Raw genomic sequence first — 21,358 nt, 5'->3', positions numbered from 1 at the left:
CTATGGGGTAGAAGTTACAGAAGAATATATTAGTGGATTTAAAAAAAACTCTCTGGTCTTATTTGTTCCCCTGAATTGGGACACTGACTTGTATTTCAGTGTTGAATTTTGAAGGACTCCATAGTTAGAGGTTTCAGAGCATAACAATAAATTCTTGCTAGGAAACTTTGGGAACCTTGAAGTGGAGGCAAATTCTTTTCCACAGAAGTTATAGAGGAATTGTGTTAGGCATTGTACTTTCATGACTGAAGAGACTCCACTTTGTAGCTGATCTGAAATCTGGAACAGTAGGCAGGTGGTGCCAAGGTATAAGAAAGTCTAAGGATACTGTAATGTTTTCTACTCTTTTTTCATAATTATCAAGACCTTATTCTCCTTGTCCCCTAGAACAGTTTCTCAGAACAATTCACTTTACCAAAAAAAAGAGTTCTCCCCCTGTTTTTAAAAATGTTTATGGGGTTATGTGGGTCTTTAAATCTGTGATATTTGTATTTTTTGCATAAAATAAGCCAGTATTTCCTCTTGGCAGGCATACTGTGACATGGAAACAAGTGGAGGTGGATGGACAGTTATTCAGAAGCGGGAAGATGGCAGCACTGATTTTCAGCGAACTTGGAAGGAATATAAAATGGTGTGCAAAAATCTAGGGGTTCATTTATCTTAAAATAAATTACTTTTTTAATTAAAGCTTTTTCAAGATATTGTATGCATATCTTAGGGAAGAAAACTTATTTCAAATTACCAACATTTCTTGCCATTTTAACTTATTTATTTTTCTAAAATCCTAACCTCCCATCATAGACTCAATATTGTTACTTTGCTCCAAGGCAGAAGAGCAGTAAGGTCTAAACAATGTGAGTTAAGAGACTTGCCTAGGGTCTCACAGCCAGGAAGAATCTGAGATCACATTTGAACCCAGGACCCCCATCTCTAGGGCTGGCTCTCAATCCATTGACCCCCTCACTGCCCCTTTTCCTTGCCCTTTTAGAAAAATGGCTTAATTCATCATTTGGTTTTCTGATTAAATAAATCTCTGAATCAATCTGAATAATATAATGAAAACATGTAGCTAAGTGGAGATTGGCATATAGGTTGTTTGTTTTCAAAGAAAGGATAATCATTTTCTGAAAATTATTTCATGAGCTTTTACATCTGTAATTTGCATGGAGTTATTTATTTTTATATTTCTTCAGGTAATTTCCCCCAAGTTCCAATCATTCTAATATTAATAGTTCCCTTGTAAATGCTTCCATTCCTTAAACCTGTTTCTGGTGAATTCTATTTCCTCAGTGTTCTAAGTTCTGACTATACATAGAGGAAACTATTTCTGTTGAAAGATGCAAAAGAAATAATTTTTAAAACCCCTTAAATTACAGGGATTTGGTGATCCTGCTGGAGAATACTGGCTAGGAAATGAACTTGTTTCCCAGTTGACTAATCAACAACGTTATGTACTTAAAATACATCTTAAAGATTGGGAAGGAAATGAGGCATATTCACTGTATGAACATTTCTATCTTTCAAGTGAAGAACTCAACTATAGGTAAGCATATTTTACATAAGTAAGAGGTTTTAGAAGATGACTCTTGAATTAACTCTAAAATTTCCTATAAATTAGTCATATTACATATTCAGAACCATTTTTTAAACAACAAGAAATTAGAAATAAGAAAACATTTTCCTGTTAGATTTTTATTTGGCTAAAATTTACAGCATAAATTAATAGGATAGAATGTTGGGCCTGAAGTCAGAAAAATTTGAGTTCAAATCTAGCCTTAAATACATATGTATGTGACCCTGGAAGAAGTTACTTAATTGTTGTCTACCTCAGTTTCCACAAATGTAAAACAAGGATTATAATTTCAACCTCTCCACCAGGGTTGGGGAAAGGATCAAATGAATGATATTTGTAAAATGCTTAGCTGTGACTAGCACATAATAGTCCTTTGGCAGTCAGTCAGTCCATGCATCCATCCTTCCTTCCTTCCTTCCTTCCCTTGGCTTTTACAGGTAGGGAAATAATCCCAGAATGGTGAAGTGATTTGTCCAGGGTCTCATAGGGCATAAAATAACAGAACTATGATTTGAAGCCGGGTCCCCTAACTCCAAAACCAATTCTTTTTCCATTTTCCATACATTGCTTTATTTGGATCTTAGTTATCAATGTTTCGTTTCTGTTGGCATCATAACGGCAATATATCTATGAACTAACCTCCCCCCCCCCTCAAATTCAAATTGTTTTGAAGTGAACCTATGTTCTTATTTTATTTTATTTTAAAAATACATAAATTTAATCTTCATTAATGTATTTCCTTACAGTTTACCTCTTTAAGATAATGTCATAATGACAGACTATAGGAAAAGTAAAGGTGCTTTTTTTCAAATTATACAGTTTTAGTATCCTCCCGCAGAAGTTCTAAAACAAGGATAATTTTATGAGATTACCAAAGGATTGGTTTAATGACAAAATGGAGGGGAGCATATAAAGTGTATAATGTCACTCCAGTGGAGGCCCTGAACAAGCTACCAGCTTCATTAATAATGTACTGTTGTTCAGTCATTTTGGTCATGTCCAACCCCATTTGGGGTTTTCTTGGCAAAGATACTAGAGTGGTTTGCCATATACTTCTTCAGATCATTTTACAGATGAGGAGTTGAGGCAAACAGGATTAAGTGTTTGCCTAGGAGTAAATATCTGAGGCTGGATTTGAACTCACAAAGATGAATCTTCCTGACTCCAAGCCCTGGACAGACTCTATCCACTTTGCCACTTAGCTGCCCATTGACAATGCAGGGTGTAGAATATAGAATACTAGTTGCTTTTTCAGAAAAACTGGCAAGAGCTAAGCTTTCTATTGTACTTTAAACATTTTCCTCACAACAACATTGTGAGAGGAGTATGTTTTTTTTATAGACTGAGAAACTGAAACTCCAAGAGAGGTAAACTGACTTGTCCGTGGCCATACAACAAGTGAAAGTATTGAGCCCAGGACTGAAACCTAAATATTCAGACTCTAAGGCCTCTGTTATTTTACAATGGCACTGCATTTGGTGGAATGCTCAGCTAGGGTCTATAAGATTTCAGTTGTATCCAGGACCATGTGCTAACTGCCTTTGACCCACTAGCAGTTTCTTAAGCAGACTTCAAGTTGTCTTGCTTTTGGTGAAGAGTTCTCAGGAATTTTGAATCACTAAATTGTAATGCCAGTGAACAGGATGGAAGGAAAGAAGAGAATGGAGGAACAAATGTTTGATAAATGCTTACATGTGCTAGGCACTGTGCTGCTGTGCTCATGATTGTTCTTAGGAGCTCTTTGGGTTTTATTCTTCATATTTGTATCCTTAAGACACAGAAGAGTTCCTGGGACATTGTAGATGACACAGAGTCCTATTGATTGATGGAATCTCAGAAAAGATGTGGAAAACATAATTGATGAGAAAATCCAGTACATTCCCAGGAGAATTACAAAACAGTTCTCTCAGAGAATCTTAATGAAAAAGATAGACAATACCTTTACCTAAGAAACATTTAAGAAACATATAGCTACATATTAAGATACACAGGTGCTTAAGAGATGTATCTGTGTATTAGGGCTGAAAAAAAGAAACTGAGAGATATTAGAAATCCTGGAGGTAGCAAATTTATTGGATTCATCTGTAGAGGCTATAAGAAAGTACTATAATGTAGGATTTCAAGGCAGAGAAGGGAGAAGAATTACCTGGTAGAATTTAATAAGGTGAGCTTTTCAGAAAAAGAGAATGGGAGATATATATAGGATGGCTCAACCAGTAGAATATAGATAGCCCTGTTGGAAGGAAGTGTATCTGTTTTGTCTCTGAAGTATCATATTGTGCTGACCTCAGGAAGAAGTGAGTTCAAATTCTGTGGCTAATCCTTACTAGCTTTAGGATCATGGCAAGTTAATTAACCTCTGAGTATCCCAGGACAACTTTCTTCTAAATTGCTGATATGCATCATTGGAAGTCATTTCCCTTGATTGAATGTTCTTCACATTAATGAAATTTTAGGTTTGAATTGACTCACACCAAAAAAAAAAAATTCTCAGTACCAACATAAATATTTATTAAATTGAAGGACTTAAAACCAGGAGAATGTATTCCAGAGTTGGCAAAAGTATCACCTAACATGTTAGACTCAGTATTAAATTTTAAGTGACCAAAAACTTAAATATATTTTCAGTAGGGAAATATAAATTCTATAAAAAATTCTTCAGTATCTCTCCATACTCAGCCGTCGTTATAAAGACCAAATCTGAAAGATAGACAAATAAACTGAACTTCTGGAACAAAAATTGTGGGCTCAGGGCAGACTTGATAAATTGACTTAGGTCTAGCTTTTCCCTCATTCTGTTGGCTATCAAAAAAACAAACAAACCGTACAATTATGTAGTGCACCTCACAACAATGGGATTCAAATTCCAATTCTGTTAAAAACATCATTTGAATTGAGAATTATTGAAAAACTTCTCAAAAAAGTAGTAGCAAAGAGTGTTCTTTTATTTCTCTAGAAGGATCGATTTAGAAGGGAAAAAAAAGTACTTCAACCTTACCCTAGTCTCAGAATTACTCTAACATGGTTCAAAACTCCACTGAATTTTAAGTTATAAATAGTATATCATTGTCTCAACTCCAAGTTAAATATTTTTTTCATCTGGAATCAGTTAGAATTTACAGCAGTACACTTCTTTAAAACACACACACACACAGACACATGCAAATTAAGGAATTAGAATGTTTGTTGAGGAAACCTTTATAAATGGGTCATTACCCCTGCCCATTGACATTATTAAAAATCATTATTCTACACTTAGATAGTTGTAAATAGATATTTCCTTTTGACATGCAATCAGTGTTTGAGTAGGCCATAAAAAGCAATACTTTAAAGTCTAGTTTAATTTAGTTCGCTATTCTCATTTAATACTTTACACTTTAAGAATCTGTTTTTATGCTAAGTTATGATGCTAGTGCTAATGTGAACTTTGTTGTACCTAACACAGTTCTCTGCCTTGTATAACAAAGCAACAAAAGTATTGAGTATCATTTTTTCTTTTAAATTTGCCTCAAATGCTAGAAAAGAAACACATCCATATTGTCAGACTAGATAAATGAACCAGCATAGGAATTATCATTATCAAAAATTAAGGAAAAGTCTATGTATAAATGCTCAAATTTAGCCAAAATATGTACAAAAACTGAGATTTAATCACTGCTAATATCAACTATTCTTTATCACTTAAAAAATCCAACCTTACCTTCTGTTTTAGAATTAACACTAATTATTGAGTACCAAGGAGGAATAGCAATAAGGGCTATTAGGATTAAGTGACTTGCCCGGGGCCACACAGCTAGAAAGTGTCTGAGACCAGTTTTGATCTCCAGGTCTGGCTCTCTACACACTGAGCTACCTAGCTGCCTTTATCTATCACTTCTGAATATGGAAGATTTCAATTTAAACCAGTTTACAAAATTCCCAAGGTTCAGAAACACCAACACCAACATGTTCCTTATGGGAATTAAAATTATATAGCTTTTGTAAGAGTTGTTAATGAATATCAAATATCTTCTCTTTTGTTTTCCTTGGAAGCTGGTTTAATAAGCAGGAAAAAAGCTAAAATTTACACAGCATAAGAGAAATATATAGGTAATCTCAGTATTCTCAGTGATTATGAATAGCCAGGGTTAAAAAAAATGAATTTAACAATAAGAAGAAAAAACAAAAGTATCAGTTTTGTTTTGAAACCTAAAACAAAATGACATTTTCTTGTTTTGTGAAGACTATGAAGCAAGTATACAGACTCCTCACCAAATAAATTCTACTTGTTGAAACAAACAGGATAAACTGTGATTCCAAAATTCGACTATTGATCCATTTGTGAAGCTACCAGAAGTACTTCAAAATTAAAAAAAAAAACCAACAACAATATGGTTACCATTTTGGCTACATCAATTATTTTATTTATTGAGCAGCAGTATGGTTTAGTGGAAAGAGTGCTGAACTTAGATCTAGGAAGATCTAGATTCAAAACTTTTCTCAGATATGTGCTAGCTATGTAACTCTGGGCAACCTATTTTTTCCACTGTTTTTTTTTTTTCCTGCAAGAATATTAATAGCCTTTATCTCTCAGTTATTGTGGGGATTAACTGAGATTATCTACATAATGAACTATCAGTGTCAGATGTTATTATTAATATTGTTATCCAGTCACCTCTTCGACTTGACTGTCAGCAATGATTTTAGAAGTCTTAGTCTAGTTTTAAAAGGTGTTTATTATACTACTTCAGATTTCATCAGTACTTTGAATGAGTGTATACATTATCTATTCCATCAGTAATAATTAAAATGAATTTCATGGCATCTCTAGACATTCATAAGGTACCTCAACATTACTGGAAAAAAAACTGTGATGAAAAGCATTTAAAATTAATTTATCATAATTTTCATCAATATATTTCAAAATGTTTGTTTATTATACTTTGGAAGGCATGGAGAGTGAGTCATGGTCCTGCCCTCTAGAAGTTATAACCAAAAAAAGGCAGTGATGTAAGCTAGTTTTTTGACAAATCACTTTAAACTTCAGTTTCTTTATTCATAAATTATGGATAAAAATAAATTGAGATTATAGAACTTCTTATTTCTTTTTTTTCTTGCTAGGGAACCTTCTCTCAGAAGAATCTTTTTAAATGCATAAAATAAAAATAACAATTATAATGGAAACAAAATATGTTGAAATAATTCAACTGTCTATCTATGTATCTGTCTGTCTGTCTGTCTATCTATTTTTTTTAATGTTCATGGACCCAAGTTGAGGATCAATGGTGATGAACATATTTCATACAGTTACTACAAGGATCAGATGAGCCAGTGAATATAAAGTGCTTAGTAATTTTAAATCATACATACATATATACATATCCTTAAGCATAAGTATAAATGGGATTAAGTATATATATATATATTTTTTTTTTATCTAAATCTTGGGTAAATTTACTTATGAAGCAATGAATAAGAGAGTAACCAGGGGGTTCCTTTTCTAAGCTAACATCATGTCATTTTAGAGCTATAAAAGGTGGCTCTGAGGAGATAGCTTATCTATCAGATGTAAGTCCCATCTTGAAATTTTATAAGACTTTGGGGTCCCAAACCCATGAAAAAACAGGCATAACACTCATCTGTTTCCTAATCAGAAAAATCTCCTGAGACTTTCCTGGTTCAGTATCACAAGATATTGCCAATGAAGTATTATTATTTAGCTTCAAGAATATATAATTTCATTGGTATGGGTATTTTCTTACTACCAAAGATAACCACACCTTGATAATTTAGTATATGGTATAGTATATGTCTTCAGAAAAAGCCTTTAATAAATGTTACTTTACACTGAGTTGAGAACAAACTGTTAAGAGTTCCAATATTCACTTCCTACCTCATTTATCCTGATACTCATCGTTATCCCACTATTCCCATCTTCTTTGGACATCGGTTAAGAGAAATTCTTCCCAAAGCTGGGATCCTCTTTATCATCTTTCTCTCTTCTATTTACTAGAAAGCACTAGGAAAATGAATTCAAGGAACATGTGTATTTTCCATTGTTTTAAATGCAAGGAAACACCACAAGTCTCTTTTTTACCTTAGACCTTGCTGATAAGTTGGTTCCTGTTTATGCTACTGAAAAATATTTTGAACATAGTTATATCAGTACATGGAACAGAACACAACTCCTGTTGACCAGGATTTTCATTGTGAAATACTTTTCCACAACTGGAAATCAACAAGTTAGTTTCTATTTGGTTGTTTTTCTTTCTGCTACAGGATTCACCTTAAAGGACTTACGGGGACAGCGGGCAAAATAAGCAGCATAAGCCAACCAGGAAATGATTTTAGCACAAAGGATGCAGACAATGACAAATGTATTTGCAAATGTTCACAAATGCTAACAGGAGGTAGGAATGAATTTGTCTTCCTCACTGTTCCTATTTTTATTGGCAAGGATAAGTATCATAGATTAATTTTTAATTTCCAAAGTATGACTACTGACAAAATCCAAACCTCATAATTGGAGGTGTTTCAATGACAGGTAAAATTTGCTTTTCACCATTTTAGACTACTGAATAACAAGCTAAGATTGTTAGTGAGGCATTTTTATCTTAAAATATGTGTCAAGACCAACAGCTGAGAAACTGGCAAGGTCTAAAGACATCTGATACCAAAAGGATCTCTTCTGACCTTGTGCATATTCCTAAGACACAAAGGTTTATATTTTGTTTTTACAAAAAAAAAAAAGTCAGAGATGAAAATCTTCAAAATATCTATCCAGAAATATCGCTACAACTTACTACTGTGATGGAGTAGGAAGATGGAGGCTTGGGTTCAAATTATGACAGACGTCAAGGTATACTGGAAAGAATACTGGTTTTTCTATTTTTATTTTTTAAGAGTACTAGCTTTTGAAGGTGGAGGACCTGGGTGGCCATGGCACTTACCACCTCTATGGGACCCCAAAGAAGTCATTTACTCTTTCGATCTTCAGCTTCCTCATCTATACATTGAGGGGGTTTCACTAGGTAGCTTTTGAGATCACTTCTATTTCTAAATCTGTGATTCAATTAAATTCTGCCTTTGAAACTAGCTGTGTAACTATGGCCAAGTCACTTAGTCTCTAGAAGCCCCAGTTTCTTCATCTATAAAATGCAACTAATAATAGCTATAATACTTTGCCAGCTTGTTGTATCAAATGAGATTATGTATGTAAATGATACAAATATCACCTATTGTTTATATATAAGGGATTCCTAATTTGTTGATCAAATAGCATCAACTACAATAGCAGCATACAACATTTTTAATAAAGATTTATGATTACAAAGCACATTCACATTATATCACTTGTCTTTAACAATAGCTCTACAAAGTAGGTAGTACAAAAATTACTATTTCCATTTTGCAGAAGAGAAAAATTGAAGCTTAGAAGTTAGGTGACTTTCCCAAGGCCACATAGTTAATAAAAAGCAGTGGTAGAATTCTAACCTAGATCTTAAGAATTTAAGGATTCCACTAAATCAAGCTGTCTTCTCAATTCTTAAAAAAATTTTTTTTTAAGTTGTTAACTATCCTTTGATGGGAAAATCAAAATCTTCCAACAATTTTGGGGAAAAAATAACTTTATAAGTGGATAATGATTATTAGATAGTTACTTGACTGAGAGATTGCTATATTTTCACTGTTGCCCTTGCCCTTCTAACCTAAATTGTTTTGTATTTATGGGAAAGTGACTTATAATACACAAAAATGACTTTAATAATGGCTATTTAAGTTATTCAAAATTTTACTAACAAAATTATTAAGGATTTAATTGTAGCAACTTCGTATCAGAAAACCTACTCTATTTTACTGGAAATCTCAGAAACTGATAACATTAGCACCTAGTTAGTAAGGCAAATGAACTAGACTAAAAATGTCATAATTCAGAGATGCCCAAACCATTAAAAATATAGATATTGTATTAATATTCTGAACCATGCTTATGAAAAATCATTAAATCTGGCAGGTCTTAGTTGTATCCATATGTAACTATATCAACTTTTGGTACAAAATACTAACTTAATTACACCTAGAAATATAAGCCAAAATTCTAGGAGATATAATCTCCCAATTTAATTACAAAACAAAGAATGAGAAAATAAAACAATTTTAAATTACTAGTACATGCCATATCACAGCTTCAATTTCCCCTTAGGTATGATTAGAATTTTTTTGTAAAAATAATTCAAATAATCAGCAATAATAATGTTTTTTTAAATAGTGAAAGGATAAGAGCAGCTTTGTTCTATTAAGCATCTAGATACCTTAAGAGTATGTTAAGATACCAGATTAATTACATTTCTAAAAATTAAAAGTACTTGATTTTTACTTAGTAAACAAGGTCATTCATGCCAATCAAAATTACTATAAGAGAATAAGCTATAATGTTAATAAGAAATAAGTTTATCTTCATTGTACTTCCCCTACTCCAACTTGGATTTATCACAATGATTCTTCTTAGAACTAAATGGAAGGACAAAAAAATATATGTATGTGTCACTTCCCCTTTTGTTTGCCATTCCTATATTCTTAGCTCAGTTGTCCTTTTCAAAATTTGCAGACTATCGACACATCTTGAAATATCAAAAGAAAAGTATTATTGAACTTCTAGAGGAAATCATTATGTTTACTTAAATATAAATTTAAGTTCTAAAATCGGAACTGGAATAGAGATTTGAACCAACCCAAAGGAGAAAATATAGATGTTTTTATTGTTAGAAATCAAATTCTAATCTCAGCTCTGAACCAGACATGCCCTACCTTAAAATATTCAGTAAGTTAAATTTCATGGTAGAAGTTCTATAATTGTCAGACAATTGACCTCAGAAAATGTATATCTATAAATCTGTTTGAATAGGGCCTGAGTGTTTTATAGGATTGTGAATCATATACATTAACTTTTCTGTCCTAAATCATTCATTTAAATCAACACAAATGAATTGTTATTATAATTTAGAGACCTGATTCTAGTAGAAGTAGTAGTAGTAGTAGTAGTAGTAGTAGTAGTAATAGACATGCATATCAGTAGAATGTAAATTTTGGCAAGACTTAGCTAGCTGGATAGGTTTCAACTATGTGACTGTGACTAACAATGGTATTAATGGACAAAGTTAAGCATAATTAAGTTCAGAAAGGTTCCTCACCAAAATGTTGACTTCCAGGTAATAAATTATTGCGGAATTATTTTTCCCAGAACTCATGAGAACTATCTACTAAGGCAGAGATGCTTAATCTTGTTTGTCATGGGCACCTTTGGCAGTGTGGTGAAATCTATGGAACTGATCCCTCCTAAGAATAATGTTTTTAAATATCTGAAATAAATATTAAATTTAAGTTAGAGTAGTAAAAATAAAGATGTATTTTTTCCATATTTCATAGAACCCCAGAAATCTACCTGTCAACCCCATTGAAGTCAGGGAACTACTCTATGTATACTAAGGTATAGAGTAGATCCAATTTTCATCAATGGCATAAGAAATCACATCTCTGAAATGACAGTCTAAAATTTATCTTAAAATTACTTCTCTAGTTTTTCCTTCCCCTCATTCTTGCTTTTGCTAATGCTTTCTCTTAATGAGGGTCTTAAGTTGAGGAAGTTTCTTTTTACATCCAGGGTTTGGACTCTCAACAATTTGCAGGTGAAAAAAATAAATAAGGAAAGCTTGTGGTAATATTTAATTAATGAAAAATCAAATTTGCTGAGATATGCATTGTACCTTATTTTATATTTCTATTATGCCTATATAATAGACATATAAAATCTCGTACCAAAATTGGGAAATGTATATAAAATGAGAAAAACATTGGATTGAAAACTTTAACATTTTCACCTGTAGGAAACTTGTTGACTCATAAAAGAGACATCGAATATGATCTATATCCTAAATTCTTTCTGTTTCCACCTCTGATAGGTTGGTGGTTTGATGCCTGTGGTCCTTCCAACCTAAATGGAATGTACTACCCACAGCGGCAGAACACAAACAAGTTTAATGGCATCAAGTGGTACTACTGGAAAGGATCAGGGTACTCTCTCAAAGCCACAACTATGATGATTCGACCAGCAGATTTCTAAATACTTTGACATTCTCTGTAAATGAAATCTTGTATTATCTTGAGAGACCTCATTTGCAAAGCATTTAAACACACCGCTGCATCTTATCTTATTTCCACCTCAGAAAACATGGACTTGTGCACCAAAGGGATCATGTTCTGAACTACAACACTGTAATATTCATCATTTTAACCTTCATTTTTCAACTAGTCAATGCAAGATCTGCAATATGAAGTAATATGGAATTATAATGATCTGTCAGAAGGACTGTAGAAAATAAATTTATGTTCAAGAGATGATCTGATTACGTAAGAACTCTTCTCACAATCATTGGTGTTATGTGTGATTTTCTCAAATAAAAAAACTGGAATTGTGATATATTCAGAAATAACAGCATCGCTAACTATACTCTGTTAGAGAATTCAATTACTCATGAAACTTCATTACATACTATATTGTTTTATTCTGTTTTTAAATTATGAAAATATCCATACTTTCCTAATTTCGCACCACTCCCAATATTAAAAAGATAAAGTTGCCCTTTGTAAAATCCTATAAGCCATTAAAATATGTATCCAGGGATTCCTTCAGAAATGAATATTACATGGCTTAATTAATATTTGGGGAAGAAAGAAAGAAAACTCCACTTAAGTGCTTTGAATTTTACCATGAAAAAAATAGCATTGACTGCTTAATTTTAAACACATTTTGGAGTTCATAGTTCTTGGTCTTATATTTAAAATATAAATCTTTAATATATTCATTGTGGTATGTGTTTCATTACAATTTATATGAAGAGTACACTATTTTCCTTACCATCTATAAAATAATCTAAAAAAAATACCCATTAAATAAGATAATTGTTTTACTTTAAATTTTTAAAAATTATTTATGATTTTTCAGTTTTGAATGGTTGTGAAATTAAAATATATGATTATGATTCAAATCAAGAAAAACTGACTTTTGAGAAGGAAGAAGACTATGCATCATTTTATGAATAAGACGTTTTTCTATCTTATGGGGGAGCTGTTTCTGGGTTTTTTTTAAATCCTATAATAAGATTTTATTCAGAGAGAGAATAGCATTTAATTTATGCATGAAAAATAGCATACATTTAAAACACCTTTCATTCTTGGGGTTTTAAATTCATTCAAAAATATTTGGGGAACTATACTTTCATGGTGATTTTATCCTCAAATTATCATTCTACTGAAGAAAAAAATAATTAAAGGCAATAAAAATTTTTTCATCTGTCCTCTAACCTTGAAAAATATTTTCTAGGTTCTAAAACACTTCCCACATTTATTACAAGTATTCAACAGTATTTTTAAAATGCAATTTTGTTCTTAGAACTTCAGATATAAACTAACAGTGTCCCTCGCATGGATAGTCCAGTTGATTCAAAAGTAATTTTCTACATGGTTTAAATTTAAAAGATATATTTTTGGAAAGGTTTCCTCTCTGATCCTTACGCTGTTACTAAACCTTGATTTTCAGAAACATTTCAGAATCAAATCATGGATTGTGTTTTTCCTTCATGCATTACTATTATTAAGAAAGTATAGTGCCTGTGCAGCCAAAGAATGTGAGAAGAGTTAGAAAGTTTTCCTCAATATGAATTTACTAGTAAGTTAATAATAAAAAGCTCAAGATAGGTATTAGATTATTATTATTATATTACATATATTATGTAATATATTATATTATTATATTATTATAGATTAAAAATTTTCTGATAAGAGAAAAAATATTTAAAATACTACAGTTGTCTAAGGTATATTTCTGCACCAAGTACAACAATCAGTGTTACAGAAAGTGGGTTAGGAAAGACATGGGGGGAGGGGAAAGAATATTGTTACTTAATTTGAATGGAAAGTTTGCAAGAAAATTCCGACAATATTGTGGATTTTAGCTTACAAAACACACCATAATGTTACTCAGGCTATTACAGATATTGTCATTTAAGTGGGGGGAAGGGGGAGTTTAGTGGTATTTTTCCTTTATGCTTCAATTCCTAAAACAGTATTTTAAACAACAGACACACTCCTGCTGAGAGACATTCCTATTCTATTAAAAAAAAACATTTGTAAAGTCAGAAGGAAATCAAAATAATATTCTTAAAACAAAAGCAACAAACAACCACGATAACCACAGTAGGGCAGAGTTCAACCCTCTTGTTAACTTATCCCATGTAGCATACTTATTCAACTGAGTAACAGGGAAAAAGACTCAAATCAGAGAAAAAAACACAGACGATTCATCCTTACAAATAGATATAATTTCAGAGATTAAGATGTTGTATATCCCTGTCAACACTTCTGAAAAATAAATCCAACCTCAGTGTAACCTTTCTCTAAGACAGTCTTCTGGTGATGATTAAAAGAATTAATTAGTCTCTTTGAAAATTGGATACAGCAATAGTTTTATTTGGAGTTTTAACTCAGAGCTGAGTAATGTTCAATTTCAAGAAAAACTTTAAAATCCTGTAATTCTCTTGTACCTCATCATTCTATCTTCATTCACAGCTTGTACAACCATTGGGACAAATAAAAATAATAGCAGGAGATAAGATATTAATGCTATTTCAAGAAGATCCAATTATTTTAAACATTCAATCTGCTTCATTTAAAAAACCTTATCAATCTTATAATATGTTATTGTTTTCATTAAGAATAAATTTTGTAATATTTTATAGGAAGTTTTTATTCCTGAGTCAGTTCACAAATGCTACTTAATTTTCTAAATGTCCCTAGGAAGAAGGTAGATAACAAATGGGTTAAGCTCTGATTACATTTTTCTGGCTAAACATACTGAATTTAGCTGAAGGCATTTTATTATTCTTCATCTCTCAATATGTCACAATTTGGTGAAAAATGCAAATAACAATCATAAATATAAAATAGCATCTGACTTACAGAAGCTGCAGGGAAGTTGTTTGAAAGTTCATATGGCTCCTCTGAAATCCAATGGCCAAACTCCAAAGACCACAGTACCTACAAATGTAATAGTAAGCAGTTCACTTCTTCTGCATTTACTGTACTTTTAATAGATAACAAAAAAGAAGCAGCTTTGAATATATAGGAGAAAATTAACAATATATTCTTAGCAGCAGCAGTTAGACAAACATTCCACCTCTCTGATACAGCCATCTGTGTGAACACAGCATCATTTTCAAAATTATATTATTGCATAAATATTACAAATTCTAACAAAAATTTGATTAAGAAAGGGGTCCCATGGTTACTAGAAATCTGTTATAACCTGCCATTTTCAAATGCTGAAAAGTGTTATCTTTCATGAATATACATGATACATTTTAGAAAAATTCTAAGAGACTTAATTTTCAGAGCTATTTAGAGCTTGATTAAAAGGAAAACTCAGATTTATATTACTGTTACTTAAAGACAAGTTAATCAAAATAATCATCAATGTAATATATTATTAGACAATAATCATCAATAAAATAAACATCAACCAGCACAGTGGCTCTTAGAAATCAAAATCCCTGTCTTAAGCAATGGCCAGCATTTTTACAATATGGAAAATTCCTATAATGCATTTTATGACCACTTAATGATTTACAAAGGGAAATATCCTTCCCTGGTCCTAGAGGCATGTAACATCCCATAGGCAAGCTTTCATGACCATTATTATTTTAGCGTGTAGCATTGTTAATGTTCAAAGTCATGCTTTTGTTTTAAATTCAACCAAGATATCTGACTCACAGCAGTGAATTCCACTCAGTGTCTACACACCCTGAAAATAAATATTTTCTTTTATATGTACTAAATGTATCACTCTAATCACAGTTAATTTGGCAGAATTAAATTGCATTGGTATGACTTATGGAAGAGTTACAATATGTTTTCTTTGCTCTTTCAATGCAACCAAATGTTTTCCATTGTTTCTACACATGGGGTAGACTAGATATTTTTGTTGAATTTTCTTCATATATATGGAAAAGATAAGACACAGAAAGCCTCAAGGAATTAGAAGACTGTTTATCTTGGAGGAGGAAAGTTAAATGAACTACTTTATAATGATCTGCTATCATGAAAAGTCTTCTTAAAATAAAGAGTAGATAGCTGTCCTAGAGAAATAAGGAAGGACAAAGTAAAAAATGGATTAAAATGCTGCACAGAGAAATAAAAAAAGTTCTGGGGAACATATAAGAGGATAACAGAAAGCATGATACATGGCCTATATGTTCATCTGATATGACCAAAAAACAAGAAAGATATTTATTCTGATATACTGTTGACATTTGTGATATAGCAAATAAGATTGAGCAATTTTTAAAATGAAACATCGTGCATAGAGATTTCTTTATAAATGGTGATACAAGATGATCAGGCTGTTAGATATCTGAATACACAGCATGCATATCTATCTAGATGTGTGTTTTATGTATTTCTAAAATAGTTTAAGCTCTTATACTTGCTGTTAATGTTGAATTCAGAAAAGGCAGAATAACATTCTTATGGCTCTAACAGAGAATCGAAATTACAAGATCAAGAGAATAAAAAGATTGGACTTTTATAGAAATCAAAATATTTCCAAAGCAGTTTAGTACAGTATAATTCAATCCAAATATATGTTATTTAAAAGTCAGTGATGAGGGACAGGAAAGTTTCAGTGGGTATAAAGCCATATGGCAAACAGGCATAACCAGGCCTGCACCTATGATTCCCAAATAATATAGCACTTTGTTTTAGGGTGCAATGGTTTGAATTAAACAAGTGTTTAAACAGCTTAACTGAAAGTCAGAAAGGAATAGGGAAATTTTACAGTATTTTCTTCTTCGTATTTGGTTCCTATTCTGTGATGTTTAATATTCACATTTATTTTGTCTAAAATATTTTTAAAAATTTTAATTAAAAATATTTCCTAGCATTGTCTTAGAAAAGATTAATGTATTCAAAAGCACTTGATCTTATACATTTCCCTTCTTCCCTTTGGAATCTTTTTTTAATCCTCTATTCTCTCTTGCAACTGGTTTCCTATAAACATGCTCAGGTTTCCTTTAACTTAAAATATTCCTTCATCTCATATTTCATAAACATACTTCTAAACATACACATTGATACATGTATGTGTGGGCATATCTAGATCTTGATATTATCTATATAAAAAGTGTGTATAGAGACATATATAGTGTATATATCTACATATTTCTAATTGTATATAGATATATCTCTGTATATTTTTTTAGGAGTGCAGTAGATAGAGGGTGGAGGCTGAAGCCAAGAAAATCTGAGTGCAAATCCTGCCTCAGACGTTAGCTTTGTGACACTGGGCAAGTTACTTGATCCATTTGCCCAGTTTTCTCAATTAAAAATCAAGATAATTACAGTGCCTACCTTCCAGGATTGTTGTGAGGATCAAATACAATTATAATGATAAAGTGCTTAACACAGTGCCTGGCACTTCAAGTGTTAGCTATTATTATTATTAGACATATAAGCATGTTTGTAAGAAGCAAAAGGAAGATGGAAGATGCAAAGAAGAGCATATTATCAACAAAATGAAATTTTACATATCATTAAATAGGATTACATATACAAATATGTAAATATTGATACAGTTATACACCCACAAAACCTTCCTAACAACTAGGACTGTCCAAAAAGGTAGTGGGAGGTAGTGGGAATGTACTCATACAAGCTGACAGTCAGATAACTTGTTGGTAATGTTGTAGAGAGGATTCCTATATAGGTCTAGGTTGAACAAGGTGGGCTCTGAGGTCTCTTCCTACTCTTAGAGTCTGTAACATTCAAAATAACTAGGATCTAATTGCAAAGTAGCTTGGGACTAATTAAAAACCATACAGAATAAACTTTATGCCTAGATGCTTTGAAACAGGTAGTGATCCACTGAAGGACAGTCAATATACTATGAAAATATAAATATTTCAAACTACTCATTTGAAAGCACTATTAATAGACTTGGTTCTGGAGCAACAAAAAAACTGATCACTTTATTAATGCTTTCACAATAATCCATTTCTAAATATCAAATAACTAAATATTAGTTAATAGCCAAGAAACTAAGAGGCAGAGATGAGGAGAGAATTCCAACCATGGGAAGCAGCCAGCATTTAGTTCTCAGTATTAAATAACTTAATTCCCTATCATTCTGAAAATATGCTTCCTATAGAATGTGCTATTTATAATTTTTTCCCTTGGAAAACCACATAATTCAACTTACTGCTTAATAAGAAGATTCAAAATTTCTATACTAAAACCATAAAGCAGGTAAGGAAAAGAAGAACTATACCATGAGATAAAAGTCAATAATATTTTACACATGTAAAATAATGCATACATAATTCAGTCAATATGTTCTACTTCACATTAATCTTTGTCAGACAGAGAATTCCACTAGGAAATTTAGGAAAGGAAAGCTGGGATCAATATGCTTAGTTCCGTATAAAAGAGATGCAGATTACATAAAACAAAACAAAACAAAAAACTAGCTAATCATTTTGACAGTGAAGTCTATAACCATAGAAACAGCATGAGAATCTGGTCAATTTCATAGGATTGTAGAAGTTTAGTTTATTTACAAGTAAAACATGTTTTGATTGGCTGGAGTTGTTTTTGTTGTTGTTTTTTACAAAAGATGTAGACATCTTAGATAAATCGATGTTTCCACTGCTTTAAGGTCCTAGTGTGGATGTTCACCCCTATTATACATGTTACTACAAAAATCTTAAGATTTAGTAGCTTACAGTTGCCCCAAGAATTTTGTAACTTTTGTATTGCAAATAGGCAAACAATAAAATGAATGCTTTGCAAGACGTATTTCATGCATCAAATGCAATAACAATAAGGAATAATTCTCATTAGGATGTTATATGTAATCAGAAAGTCAGACATTCTGATTGTCATATATGTATAATGTCTTCATTTACAGCAACCACCTCAGTACAAGCTCTCCTATATTATTGTAATAGCCTTCTAATTAGTCTCCTTGCCTTAAGACTCTCTGCCTCTCCAGGCCATCCTCCACTCAGACATCAAAGCAACTCTTTAAAAATCCAAGCTCTAACTTCATCACTTCTTTTTCTATTACCAAAAAAATATGTTTTGTAGTCAAAGTATTTAGGTTCGAATTTAGCTGTTACTCACCACTCAGAATTGTGGGCAAGGAAGTTAATATCTCCATGCCATTTGTTCATCAGAGGACCAGAGGCTATATTTAAGTTATCTTTAAAATAACTTCTGTCTCTAAATTCTGTGATATTATGATCTTATTGACTGAGCTAATATGTCAATCAGAAAATATTTATTTTTTTAGAAGGTAGGATTTGGAATGTGTCTTGATTGGAGCCATTGGAATAAAGAGGCAGAGGGGAACATCCAGTGCAAAGACATAGAGTCAAGAGGTTATGTCATGTGAATATAGTTCAGCGTAGCTGCTTGTAGGGTGAATGGAAAGTAGTAATGTATAAGAAAACTAGAAAGTAAGAAGGGGTCAATATATGAAGAACTTTATATGACAAAGAGAGGAATTTATATGTGATTTTAAAGGTAATAGGGAGCCACAGGAGATCACCAAGTATGGAGAGTGATGTTAGAACTTTGCTTTTAGAAAAAAAAATTGCTTTGACAGCTGACTGGAGGATGGCTTAGAGAAGCAGGGAGACTTGAAGCAAGAAGACCAATTAGAAGAATATTACTATAATACAGGCAAAAGGTAATAAGGACTTATATAAGGGTGGTGGCTGTGAATACAGAGGTAATATAAAGGAGAGATGATGTAAAGGTAGAAATAAGTTTTCCTATGGATTGGATATGTGGGATGAATATAATGGAGGAGTCAAAGATGACAGTATGTTTATGAACCTAGGTAATTGGGAGGATAGGGGTGCCCTTGATAGTAATGGGGAAATTGGGGAGAAGGAAGAATTTTTTAAATGTTACTGGTCTTTCTAATCATGGCCTGTTTAGCAGCCAGCTAAAAGTACATGCCTAGAAAAAAGAAGTTGTCACTCTAAGAAGCATATTAATTGAACAGAACACTTTACATACATCCCCTTAAGGAAAAACTCTCCCTGCTCTAGCAAGTAGCTCTATATGCAGTCTACTACCTGAAATCCAAAAGAACCCATAAAAAATACATGGTAGAAGGGCAAGGTTTCTATTTTCCCTTCTGCCAGTTGTTTCTGGTTTCTTTGTTAGACTACAGACAAAGGAATAGAGATTGCACTATCATTCTAAATGTGGTCTGACCAATGCAGAACACAAAGACTGTTATTTCTCTTGTTTTGAACACTCAACCTTCCTTTAATACAGCTTAAGATCATAGTAGCACTTTTGGTGACAAAGTTCTACTATTATCTCTCATGGGATTTGCATTCCACCAGAAACACCTCAATCATTTTTCATCCATACTGTAGTCTAGTGATACCTCCCCTGTGCTATCTTGCGAAGTTGATTTATATGAACACAAGAGTAGAACTCTAAATTTATGGCTATTATATTTCTTCTGATTAGTTTTGGCTCACTGTTCTACTCTGATATTTTTCTAGTTCATTTTGCTGTCATGTCAGATGAAAATTATTCCTTTCAGCTTTGTCATTTGCAGATTTAATAACCTTATCACCTGTGTCTTTAAGCCAGTGAGAAAAAAACATGAACAGCAGAGGGCCACACACAGACCCTTAAGACACTTCACTAAGGAGCTTCTTCCAACTTGATATTAAAAACTTTAATGACGACCCAGGACATTCAAACAGTTACAGACAGATGTACTATTACCTAGAAAAAACAGACCAGCTTACCCACAAGGAGAGTAGTACTAAAGTCTCTGACAAATGCTTTGCAGTAATCTAGGTACACCACAAAAATAATATTTCCCTTGTATAGCCATCTAATAATTAGACTTGTCAAAAAAAGAAAAAGAGTTTACGTGACATTTATAATTCTAAGTTAGGATTATTTTATCTAGTTCCCCAAGAGATCTAAATTCTGCTTTTAGAATAATAATTGCTCCCAATAAAGGCTTTTAAAGAAGTATCTCTCTAGCCAACAAACATTTACTAAATATCTACTATGTGCTGGGCACTGTGCTAAAAGGTGGGGATTCAAAAAAAGTCCAGAAATATTTTTTGTCCTCATGGGGCTCACAATCAGATGGGGGAAAGCCAACACACAAAAAAGCTGAAAAGCAGAGAACTGAGGAGGTGTGGATATCAGGATTGATGGGATCTTGTAGCATGATGAGACTCCTGAGAGCAAGATGAAGTCAGAATTGTTCAGCTAGGTAAGAAATTAAAAGAGCTATCCAGGGAAAACTACTTAAATTGTTGTACAAATATTAATAAACCTTAACAACTAAGCTATATTCATTTTATATTTGAAATTATATGTATGTGTGTATGTATATATATATATTTTTTTTTCAACCAGCAAAAATTCAGCTTATCTCCTTCCCACATCAAACCCACCCACCCCCTTGAGAATGAAGGGGGGGGGAATGCTTTTTATAGACATTTGTAGTCAAACTAAACAAATTTCCACATTGGTCATGTCCCAAATAATTTTTTTTTTTATTCTGAATCCTTTACTTGTCTATCAGGAATTGGGAAGATTATCATCAGTCCTTTGGGATTGTGGCTGGTGATCACACTGATTAGAGTTTCTAATACTTTCAAGGTTATTTGTCTTTACTATATTTTTGTCCCTGAATAAATTTCTCTCCTG

At 32.4% G+C, this 21,358-nt stretch overlaps 2 protein-coding genes across 6 annotated transcripts in view; one reads left to right on the top strand and one right to left on the bottom strand.

Moving 5' to 3' along the window:
• Window positions 1-11,978, top strand: part of ANGPT2 (angiopoietin 2) — an 80,972-nt gene extending 68,994 nt beyond the window's left edge. The window contains exons 9-12 of one of the 2 annotated variants that reach the window (XM_016428739.2): window positions 530-631; window positions 1,377-1,543; window positions 7,832-7,962; window positions 11,512-11,978. In XM_016428739.2, coding sequence (XP_016284225.1) covers window positions 530-631; window positions 1,377-1,543; window positions 7,832-7,962; window positions 11,512-11,672 — 561 coding nt within the window. In that variant the 3' untranslated portion in view covers window positions 11,673-11,978. The remainder of the gene's footprint in view (window positions 1-529; window positions 632-1,376; window positions 1,544-7,831; window positions 7,963-11,511) is intronic. The other variant, XM_007476231.2, reaches the window with a different exon arrangement.
• Window positions 1-21,358, bottom strand: part of MCPH1 (microcephalin 1) — a 337,814-nt gene that overhangs the window by 168,675 nt on the left and 147,781 nt on the right. For all 4 annotated transcript variants that reach the window (XM_007476232.3, XM_056813405.1, XM_056813404.1 and 1 more), the window contains one exon: window positions 14,567-14,644. In XM_007476232.3, the coding sequence (XP_007476294.2) occupies window positions 14,567-14,644 (78 nt within the window). The remainder of the gene's footprint in view (window positions 1-14,566; window positions 14,645-21,358) is intronic.

The sequence above is a fragment of the Monodelphis domestica genome, chromosome 1, assembly GCF_027887165.1.
Source record: "Monodelphis domestica isolate mMonDom1 chromosome 1, mMonDom1.pri, whole genome shotgun sequence".
Lineage (NCBI taxonomy): Eukaryota > Metazoa > Chordata > Mammalia > Didelphimorphia > Didelphidae > Monodelphis > Monodelphis domestica.
The sequence above is the reverse complement of the archived record's forward strand: the minus strand, read 5'-3'. Positions and strand labels throughout refer to the sequence as shown.